The sequence below is a fragment of the Schistocerca serialis genome, chromosome 12, assembly GCF_023864345.2.
Source record: "Schistocerca serialis cubense isolate TAMUIC-IGC-003099 chromosome 12, iqSchSeri2.2, whole genome shotgun sequence".
Classification (NCBI taxonomy): Eukaryota; Metazoa; Arthropoda; class Insecta; order Orthoptera; family Acrididae; genus Schistocerca; species Schistocerca serialis.
This window is the reverse complement of record NC_064649.1, coordinates 122,738,375-122,750,473: the sequence shown is the minus strand read 5'-3', so window position 1 is coordinate 122,750,473 and position 12,099 is coordinate 122,738,375. Positions and strand designations below refer to the sequence as shown.

Here is a 12,099-nt window from a genome sequence, read left to right as displayed (position 1 = left end):
AGGGTAGATGCAGTCCCTAGCGCAACTTATAACATCGTCGAAAATCAGTGCGGACGTGAGAGCTTTGGTACAACCTGTTAAACAAACGGAAAAATGGAGGCGGTACAATTGGAGAGCGATCCGCCTTCACCAAAATGCATAAGAAATTCATTAATATATATATATATATATATATATATATATATATATATATATATATATTTGAATTACAAAAAACTAATAATAAAAAAATGTTGCATGGCGCGAGATTGGATCCGGCGACCGACCTTCCGATGACGAACCCGAGCGCTTACCGCTGCGCCACGACGCTGTATGAAATTATTAATCGTAGAGAGTATTTCACCGCAACGGTTTCTTTTAACTGTCGATTTTCTCGACAACGGCTGAGAAGTGCATCTTGGTGCTTTGCCACATTACACCTCTGGCCATGAGCTTTTATTATGCGCAGTATGAATCGAATCTGAATTTCACAATTGGCGGCCTCCCCTTGTCAGTGGTCTACCCTCTCTCTTTCCAGAGGAAGGAAAGAATAGTTTTGTGTTATATACACTAGAAGATCAAAAGTATCACAATGGTCCCATGCAATGTAGGGTTGACCACCACATATCATGAGAGGCGGACCCACGAGAAGAAAAGGAGGCGGGGAGTAAAGTGTTGTCTGCAGAGAAGCTGTAACAGCAACGTGGGTGGGTCGGTAGTGCTCAGTGTCATCGAATCTAGACTACACATTGGATGTCACTTTAAAAGAAAGGCCACGAAGCTGGGATCACAGATTTATTTCAAACTTTGTAGGTCATTACAACAACAAAATGTACAAGTAGTAAGGTGCATTACTCTGGAAATTCCAAGAACATCGCAAGAGAAGTTTCACGCATCTATTATGTGGCTTATGTATCCGTCCATAGGAGCCAGACATCAGAGCTCATGGTGATCAGATGGCGTCATCACAGGACCTCAGCATGTTCGGTCAGAGGGCAGGCCGGTCTCAGTAATAAAATAGCTGAGTGAAATATTCAACGATCAACTAGAACAGGGGTCATATGACGTCCACCCCGACCAACTGCAAAAACAAAAGAGGGGTAGAGGTGCTAAACTACCAGACTATGGGTCCGTGTTCAATTCGTGGTCGTTCTCCTCATTATTAAAAAGAAAAAAAAAAGAGAGAAAGTGAGAGAGATATGAGGCGACGGTTCGACTCCTGCTCAGACTTAATTATTAATCTGTTTTTTCATCACTGGTCATGTCATTTAATTTATATGACATTGGAGAGGTAATGTAATGAAAGAAAAAACCATGTGTACTTGTATGGAGTTTTAATTTGTGTTATCCATGCCTGTATGCCAAATACCATCCTGCAACATGTGATGTCGAGAACACATCCGATGTGTAATTGTACATTACCCTTGTGGTCTGGCACATTGTGACATACTATATCACACATTGTGAATGTGATTCACATCATTATTTATCGAGGTTTGAAATGGGATTTCCAAGCCTGTCCCTCGTCCTTGATAATTTAATTACAAATAGTAAATAGTCAAATAACATATGAAACTCATTACAACTTCATGAAAATGCACGTGAGTTTTTTCTTTATATTACCATTCTATATGTTTTATTACATTATTATATATTTTTCATTATATTTTCATTATGTTATATACAGGGTGTAAATTTTAAGTTGACAAACCAAAATAACTCGAAAAATAAGCTTCACGCAAAAAAATGTGTAGAATCCAAAGTTGATTATTTTCGAGGGGGACATCTGCTGGTGTTAAAATTAGCTCGCCACCACCCTGGGGGTGGGGCGGGAGGCAACTTTACAGTTTCAAATGGGAACCCCAATTTTTTATTTCAGAATCAGATTCTACATAAAAAAAACTACGTACATTTTGTCTTAAACATTTGTTTTGATTCTTGGTAGTTGGCGCTGTAATTCAACAAAATCCATGTTCTCATTTTTGCGTGGAAAATGGTGACGGATAAATAAAAAAATACTTATTCACTCGTAAATTTTGATTCGATAAAACTAAAACTCTCCCTCTCTCTCCACAGGGTGGGGACTGAGAGAGAGGAATTAGAGTCTTACGAATGTTGACCCACATATTAATTTTTACCGGAGATTTGGATAAGTTTAGTTTGTTTCGTCGTCATGAGGCTACACAACTTTTAATTATCAAACACATCATCTGACTAGCTAACTAACTAACAAAACTTACTGTCGAGTGAACTCATTAACTAAAAAACTAACCGACTCACGAACCCCAAAATCTCTTCTACTGACAGACATGGACTGCTGAGCATTGCAGAAAGTGGTTATAAAAAGTTGCATGAATTCAACGGAAGGAATTACTCATGAATTCCAATGTGCTATCACAGATGAGCTAGGTGTATGATTGTGCATAGGTAGTTAAAAAGCCTGGGTCCCCATTAGCTACGTCCTGTTCCCGTAGGCAGTACTAAGCGACACTTGAGGAGATGTAAAGAGTGGTGCTACTGGACAGTGGATGACTGGAAACAAGTGATCTGGAGTGATGAACGACGCTACGCCCTGACTTTTGGAAAGGTAAAGGCACCAGAGAGGCAATTCTGACATTGCAGTTGATAATGGAATCGAGAGTGAAGAAAAATCAAGACACGGTCATGGGATCTGTCGACCGGGAAAAGTCGTTTGACAGTGTAAAACGGTGCAAGATCTTCTAAATTCTCAAAAAAATTGGAATAAACTGTTGGGAGAGATGGATGACTTACAATATGCACAAGACGGAAGAGGGAATAGTAAGAGTGAACAACCAAGAACGAAGTGCTCAGTTGAAAAAGAGTGTAAGACAGGGATGTTCAATCTGTACACCAAAGAAGCAATGATGGAAATAAAAGTTCAGGAGTGGAATTAAAATTCGAGGTGAAAGGATATCAATGATACGATTCGTTGATGACACTGGTATCCTGAGTGAAAGTTAAGAAAAATTACCTGTTCTGCAAAGTTGAATGAACAGTCTAATAAGTACGGAATATGGCTTGAGAGTAAATCGGAGAACGGCGAAAGTAATGAGAAGTAGCAGAAATGAGAACACCGACAAACTTAGCATCAGGATTGATGGTCATGAAGTAGATGAAGTTAAGGAATTCTACGACCTAGACAGCAAAATAATCAATGATGGATAGAGCAAGCAGAGTGGCCTTGGCAACAAGGACATTCCTGGCCAAGAGAAGTTTACTAGAATCAAACATAGGCCCTAATTTCAGAAAGAAATTTATGATAATGTACATTTGAGGCACAGCATTGTATGGTAGTGAAACATGGACTGCGGGAAAACCCTGGAACAGAAGAAAATTGAAGCATCTGAGATGAGGTGTTACACACGAATGTTGAAAATTAGGTGGACTGATATGGTAAGGAATGAGGAGGTTCTGTGCAGTATCGGAGAGGAAAAGAATATGTCGAAAACAATGACAAGGAGAAGGGACAGGATGATAGGAAATCTGTTAAGACATCAGGTAATGACTTCCATGACGCTAGAGGGAGCTGTGAAGGGCAAAAGCTGTAGAGGAAAACAGAGATTCGAATACATCCAGCAAAGTTGCAAGTGCTACTCTGAGATGAAGTAGTTGGCATAGGAGAATAATTCATGGTGGGCTGCATCGAACCAGTCAGAAGACTGATGACTCAAAAAAAGAAAAAAAATACCCTATGGCTATTCGATGGAGAGGGTTTGGGTTTGGCAAATGCCTGGAGAACGTTATGTGCCATCATATGTAGTGCCAAGTAATGATATATGGAGAAAATGGTGTTAGGGTATGTGGTATTTCTCGTGATTAAGGCGTGATCCCCTTGTTGTGAAAAAGAAAATGCTAAATGCAGAACGACTGAGGAAATTACTAGTTGTTCTGTGTGCATTAGAGAAACAGTACAGAGATGTTGATTGATTGTATCAGCACCACAGTCTACCCTCCCATAAAGCAGTATCTTTGAGCGAAGGTTTGTGGACAATCACATTGCTGAAATGGACTGACCTGCCCAGAGTCCAAGTCTGATCTGAATGGAAAACCTTTGGGGTGAATTAGGACATTGACTTCGCTCCAGACCCTGGCATCCAGGATCATTACCTTCTTTGGTTTCAGCTCTTGAGGAAGAATGGGCTGTCATTCCTCCACAGACATTTAGATACCTCATTGAAAATTACCCCAGCGCAGTTCAAGGCCATCATAAAAGCAAAGGGTGGACATGTCACATACCAATATCCACTAGTATGTGCCTGGATACTTTTGACCAAATACCGTATGTTTGTCAGTGACATTAAATATTGCAAGCCTCAGTAAGTATTGGCCATAAGTATAAGGGACAGTCAAATGAAGACCGAGCACGCACCACAACGGGGCCATGAAATGGTTCCACTCAAAAGCAATCACCACATCCATTAAAATATTTATCCCAGTGCGAGAAGAGACGATCAATTCCTGTTTCGTAGAATGTGGTCAGCCAGTGATGGTCCGCAGCTCGTGGTCGTGCGGTAGCATTCTCGCTTCCCGCGCCTGCGTTCCCGGGTTCGATTCCTGGGGGAGTCAGGGATTTTCTCTGCCTTGTGATGACTGGGTGTTGTGTGATGTCCTTAGGTTAGTTAGGTTTAAGTAGTTCTAAGTTCTAGGGGACTGATGACCAAAGATGTTAAGTCCCATACTGCTCAGAGCCATTTGAACCATTTTGAACTAGCCAGTGATGGATCCACAACCACACCCACTCCTGCACTGAAACCAATGTCCACGTATGTCTTTCTTTAAGTTGCCAAAGATGTGAAGCTCACATGGTCGAAGATCCGAGCTGTAATGAGGACGTTGCAATGTTTCCCCGCCAAATCACTGATGTGTAGTTTTTGTTTGATTGGTAGTGTAGGGGCCAGCATTATCATGATGGCATTCCTAGGGTTTTGACTTCATGATTCATAACAGTTTCTGCAAAGCTCTGTGCATTGATTGTGGTCCCACACTCAAGGAACCCTGCAGTCGACGAAAGGGTTCATTATGATCTCATCGAAATATGTGTGAATACATTTAGCTTTCTTTGACGGGTGAGATGTGGGATGTTACCACTGTTGGCTGTGCTGTTTCCCCTCAGGCTGTCAGAATGCTGCTACATGGAATCATCCTGCTACACGATAAAACTGGCACCTACTCTGCCAGTTGGATGAATGCTGCACTTCGGCGATCTGGCTGGGAAGCAGTGTGACATCCTCTGTACAGCCCAGATCTTTCATTGTGTGGTTTTCACATACTCGGCGACCTGAAAAACATATGTGTGGATGTCGGTTTCAGATGGACGAGGAAGTGCAAGGGTAGGTGCGGTTGTGGATCTGTCAGTGTCTGACTGTGCTGTGTGAAACAGGAATTGATTGTTTCATCTCCCAGTGGAATAAATGTCTTAATGCGTGTGGTGATTACTTTTGAATCGAACCATTCATTGGTACTGTTGTGGTGGATGTCGATTTACATCTGACTGTCCCTCATAGTCTCGTAATTTCATAACTAACTAATCAGTAAGTTGCAAATCATTATCTTGGTTCATTTGTGTGTACATCTGTTAAACAAGTGAAGATTATCACTGCCGTGGTAAATCATCTCAGTGCTGACTTGGACCCGCTGCTGTTTCTACACAGGTGTACCTGACGACATTAATGGATCCCGTAATGGAATGGCTAGGAGGCTTTGAGGAACGGTCCGACTTGACACATGTGGAGAGGGTTCTGCATGCTCAGCTTCTTCCCTGGGCATGTCGTGGCAACCTACACAACTGCAGAGACCTGTCTATTGAAGAATTCAGCTGGATCACTGACAGCAGTGCCAGGAGGTAAGAGATCCATATTTTCTGATATATCCTCTGCAGGAGCATCTCTAATCTGAAATTGGGACAGGTGACCAAAAGTGCCAAAACGAGGCAATGGATCAGGGCTGAATCTCCTTTGTGAGGTCACTTCCAACCTGGATCTCATCAGCTGGATTGCGGTGTAAACAGGAGGTAATGGTTCTGTCTCGTCTGACATCAGCAAATTAGGATCCAATGGACTTAAACTGAGTTCCTAACGGTGGCTCCCTCCATGGTGTCGCATCCATCCTGGAGTACATCAGCTGGATTATTGACAGGAGATATGAGACAAGAGCCTGCATATGCTGATATCGTCACTTCATGGTCCACTCATTCCTAAAGTCTGGATGGGTTGCCAATACTCTTCACCAAAATTTGTGGGTCTGTATCTGTTGGCATATTCTATGTGGGGTGACATAAGTTCTGGAGTTTATCAGTGACAGTCTGATATTGCCCCATTCTGGGTCATCTCAACCTCGGAATTTGCGTGTATTGCTGACAGTATGGACATCTAAATATACATCTACATCCATACTCAGCAAGCCACCTGACGGTGTGTGGCGGAGGGTACTTTAAGTACCTCTATCGGTTCTCCCTTCTATTCCAGTCTCGTATTGTTCGTGGAAAGAAAGATTGTCGATATTCCTCTGTGTGGGATCTAATCTCTCTGATTTTATGCTCATGGTCTCTTCGCGAGGTATACGTAGGAGGGAGCAATATATTGCTTCACTCCTCGGTGAAGGTATGTTCTCGAAACTTCAACAAAAGTCCGTTCCGAGCTACTGAGAGTCTCTCCTGCAGAGTCTTCCTCTGGAGTTTATCTGTCATCTTCGTAACGCTTTCACGATCACTAAATGATTCTGTAACGAAGCGCGCTGCTCTCCGTTGGATCTTCTCTATCTCTTCTATCAACCATTTCTGGTACGGATCCCACACAGGTGAGCAGTATTCAAGCAGTGGGCGAACAAGTGTACTCTAACCTACTTCCTTTGTTTTCGGATTGCATTTCCTTAGGATTCTTCCAATGAATCTCAGTCTGGCATCTGCTCTACCGACGATCAGCTGTATATGATCATTCCATTTTAAATCACTCTTAATGCCTAATCCCAGACAATTTATGGAATTAACTGCTTCCAGTTGCTGACCTGCTATATTGTAGCTAAATGATAAGGGATCTTTCTTTCTATGTATTCGCAGCACCTTACACATGTCTACATTGAGATTCAATTGATATTCCCAGCACCATGCGTCAATTCGTTGCAGATCCTCCTGTATTTTGGTACAATTTTCCATTGTTACAACATCTCGATATACCACAGCATCATCCGCAAAAAGCCTCTGTGAACTTCCGATGTTATCCACAAGGTCATTTATGTATATTGTGAATAGCATCGGTCCTACAACACTCCCCTGCGGCAACCCCTGAAATCACTCTTACTTCGGAAGACTTCTCTCCATTGAGAATGACATGCTGTGTTCTGTTATCTAGGAACTCTTCAGCCCAATCACACAATTGGTGGTAATGCTTCTACATCTGCTGACATTCCTGTGTTGTGTCATCTCCATTACACTATCTAGGTGGGTCAATAACAGTACTAATAATTAATGCTTGTTGTGTATCACCTAACCTTCTTCATAGAGTTTCTGTTGGGTCATTGTGAATGTACACACGAGATAAGTAATCAGCTTGTGCGGACATCACCTACAATGCTATACCATGGTCTTTTCCTTGGTGGCCTTTCTTCCTGTCAACATTTCTATATTATATCAAAAATTTTCAGTAAATAGTTAACCAAGCCGCCCAATTAAAGGATCTTCCTTTGTCGCTGTCATGCATGTGAAGGTACTAAGTAAGTGTGACATTCCATGATCAAAAACCCAAAAACACCAAAAACTCGATTAAATAGAACTAAACAATTAAACCAAAACTATGAAAACACAACTTACGAGAAACACTCTCAACAATATTACAGCACACCATACCAGTAACTATCACACAGCATAGAACACACAAATTACACAACTTGAGGAACCCACAAACAGCAGGATAACATGGTACACCCTGATATTTGGCTGTAAAATAACCTACAAGACAGTGAAACTTTTTGAGAAAACAAGGAAAATGTGGCATACAGAACAAAGAATACACTGCAAAAGGGATTGAAAACACCCAAAACACCACAGATAGCACAGCAGATAGACGCCCGGTCACCTGCAACGATCTTGATTCAATATATGTGGGGCAGACATGTAGAAATTTCGGAGTAAAATACTCTGAGCATTTAAGAGCATTGAAAGCGACACCAAACACTTCACATTTGCTGAATGGCTCGTTGGAAACAATCGCCACCCTGGCTGCATAGAAACAGACCCCCAGATCTTAAGACACAGTAATTATCAATCCTAAAAGAAAATTACCACATCCAAAAAGCTATCATACAGGGCAAAAATGTCGTCAATGATCAAACAGTACTGTGCAACAATTGACCACACACACACACAATGAAAACACACGTGAATAAACTCAAGATCCTCCACTGTCAATCGAATACAAAAGAATGTAACAAACGATTGTCAACAGCGTATCTGAAACCTATTCTTCCAGTGAAAAGTCACAGCAACATTGTACCATCCAGAAATCGCCAATGAGCACAAGAAAACGTAAGTAAACGCTGTTACAAACCCACAGCAGAAGTAGTAAAGCACGCTAAATACAATACAGTGGTATCCCAAAGCAAAACCTCACAAAATTACACCTATGCCCACAAATCCTTTAAAGATAGGCGCGTGGGGTAGCTGCGTTGTCTAGGGCGCCTGGCCACGGTTCGCGCGGCGGGTCTAGTTTAGCAGGGAATACAACCCGTCGGCTTTGACCAATGACGTCAGAATTGGCCAGAGAGCATGTATTACAAAGATGAAAGAGCTGAGAAGAATGTTCAGAAACAAAGGAAAAAGAGAAAAACTGTATTTCATATATATAAGGGCCAGTAGTATTTTCACGTTAACGATATCGCGTGTTCGCATCTCACAAGGGAACCTCCCCATCGCACCCCGTCAGATTTAGTTATAAGTTGGCACAGTGGATAGGCCTTGAAAAACTGAACACAGATCAGTCGAGAAAACAGGAAGAAGTTGTGTGGAACTATGAAAAAATAAGCAAAATATACAAACTGAGTAGTCCATGCGAAGATAGGCAACATCAAGGATAATCTGAAGTCAGGAGCGCCGTGGTCATGTGGTTAGCATGGACAGCTACGGAACGAGAGGTCCTTGGTTCTAGTCTCCCCTCAAGTGAAAAGTTTTTCTTTATTTTCGCAAAGTTATGATCTGTCCATTCGTTCATTGACGTCTCTGTTCACTGTAATAAGTTTAGTGTCTGTGTTTTGCGACCGCTCCGCAAAACCGTGCGATTAGTAGAAGAAAGGACGTGCCTCTCCAATGGGAACCGAAAACATTTGACGCAAGGTCATAGGTCAGCCGATTCCTCCACAGGAAAACACGTCTGATATATTCTATACGACACTGGTGAGGGCATGTGCGTCATATGACAGGAATATGTTGTCGACCCACCTAACTTGTACACTTGGCGAATGGGTAAAAAGATTCTTCTACATTGCCCGATTTAGTTTTTCTTGTGGATGTGAGAATTACTCCCAAAAAAGTGATGAAATCATAAGAGTTTGTCACATAAACTGCAACAAACGAATCCAACAGTTTCACAGTCGCACACTTTTCCCTGTGCTCTGTCAAAACATATGTTTTTAACGTTTTCAAAATTTTCCGTGTGTAGACCGTCAAATCCTGCATATGTCCAAGCAAATCTGAACATGTCCTGGAATTTTGGAGAGCGAAGTTGATTATGTGTGAGTGCCTGAACTTTGATAATTGTCTAAAAATAAAATTTTACGCTCGAAGGAAGACTTGAACCAAGGACCCCTCGTTTCGCAACTGCTCACGCTAACCACGGGAACACGGCACTCCTGAGCTCAGTTTATCCTTTATGTTGCATATCTTCGCATGGACTACTCAGTTTGTATATTTTGCTTATTTTTTTCATAGTTCCACACAACTTCTTCCTGTTTTCTCGATTGATCTGTGTTCAGTTTTTCAAGGCCTATCCATTGTGCGAACTTATAACTAAATCTGAGGGGGGTGAGATGGGGACGTTCCCTTGTTAGTATTTCTCCGAAAAACACAACGGAAAGAAATGAATGAAATATATTACTAGCAAGGAATACATCTCGTTACGTTTATGTCAGTTGTATCTCGAAACTCTTTCGAACTGTATTGCTTAAGTGCAGTACGGGATACAAGTTCAGCGTACGTCGATTTCTTAGTTTCAACTAGCATTCCTGTCCTGTTGTTCACTTGAACTATGTATCCACTGCTTCACTAAACCGTAAATGAAAGACCTGATACAAATTAAAAGCTAATTCGAAGTGTGTTGCTTAAGTACAGGACGGAATAGGAGTTTGTCGTAAGTCGATTTCTTCGTTTTCACTAGCATTGCTGTCCTGTTCTTCACTTGAACGATGTATCCTCCGCTTCAGTAAACCCTAAGTGGAACACGGGATACAAATTGTAGAAGTGTTATTTATTTCGTCTCCGGTATTACTAACAGTCTCTTCTTACGTACATAGCAGTACTACTGACTACAGAAGGACCTACGTATGTTATATATGCATACCAGACTTCCGTTGACCTCTATATATGTACACTGGTAACGTAAAGGTGGAAATAGACGTAAGTCACATTTGCAACCTGTACCTCAATTGAACTAAATGCAGACAAGAAGACGACACATGTACAATTTTTATCCCGTACTTCACTATGGGGTACAGGTTTCTTGTTGCCTTGGACGCTGCTAGTATCCTATTCGTTACTTGAGCTACATAGCTATACGCAACATTTGTATCTTGCTCGCCAGTTGACATACACTCCTGGAAATTGAAATAAGAACACCGTGAATTCATTGTCCCAGGAAGGGGAAACTTTATTGACACATTCCTGGGGTCAGATACATCACATGATCACACTGACAGAACCACAGGCACATAGACACAGGCAACAGAGCATGCACAATGTCGGCACTAGTACAGTGTATATCCACCTTTCGCAGCAATGCAGGCTGCTATTCTCCCATGGAGACGATCGTAGAGATGCTGGATGTAGTCCTGTGGAACGGCTTGCCATGCCATTTCCACCTGGCGCCTCAGTTGGACCAGCGTTCGTGCTGGACGTGCAGACCGCGTGAGACGACGCTTCATCCAGTCCCAAACGTGCTCAATGGGGGACAGATCCGGAGATCTTGCTGGCCAGGGTAGTTGACTTACACCTTCTAGAGCACGTTGGGTGGCACGGGATACATGCGGACGTGCATTGTCCTGTTGGAACAGCAAGTTCCCTTGCCGGTCTAGGAATGGTAGAACGATGGGTTCGATGACGGTTTGGATGTACCGTGCACTATTCAGTGTCCCCTCGGCGATCACCAGTGGTGTACGGCCAGTGTAGGAGATCGCTCCCCACACCATGATGCCGGGTGTTGGCCCTGTGTGCCTCGGTCGTATGCAGTCCTGATTGTGGCGCTCACCTGTACGGCGCCAAACACGCATACGACCATCATTGGCACCAAGGCAGATGCGACTCTCATCGCTGAAGACGACACGTCTCCATTCGTCCCTCCATTCACGCCTGTCGCGACACCACTGGAGGCGGGCTGCACGATGTTGAGGCGTGAGCGGAAGACGGCCTGACGGTGTGCGGGACCGTAGCCCAGCTTCATGGAGACGGTTGCGAATGGTCCTCGCCGATACCCCAGGACCAACAGTGTCCCTAATTTGCTGGGAAGTGGCGGTGCGGTCCCCTACGGCACTGCGTAGGATCCTACGGTCTTGGCGTGCATCCGTGCGTCGCTGCGGTCCGGTCCCAGGTCGACGGGCACGTGCACCTTCCGCCGACCACTGGCGACAACATCGATGTACTGTGGAGACCTCACGCCCCACGTGTTGAGCAATTCGGCGGTACGTCCACCCGGCCTCCCGCATGCCCACTATACGCCCTCGCTCAAAGTCCGTCAACTGCACATACGGTTCACGTCCACGCTGTCGCGGCATGCTACCAGTGTTAAAGACTGCGATGGAGCTCCGTATGCCACGGCAAACTGGCTGACACTGACGGCGGCGGTGCACAAATGCTGCGCAGCTAGCGCCATTCGACGGCCAACACCGCGGTTCCTGGTGTGT

The 12,099-nt window shown here is 43.4% G+C and overlaps 1 protein-coding gene across 1 annotated transcript in view; it reads left to right on the top strand.

The window, feature by feature from the left end:
- Positions 1-12,099, top strand: part of LOC126427989 (aminopeptidase N-like) — a 126,880-nt gene that overhangs the window by 50,048 nt on the left and 64,733 nt on the right. Inside the window, exon 7 of the mRNA XM_050089874.1 lies at positions 5,652-5,842. Within this exon, the coding sequence (XP_049945831.1) occupies positions 5,652-5,842 (191 nt within the window). The remainder of the gene's footprint in view (positions 1-5,651; positions 5,843-12,099) is intronic.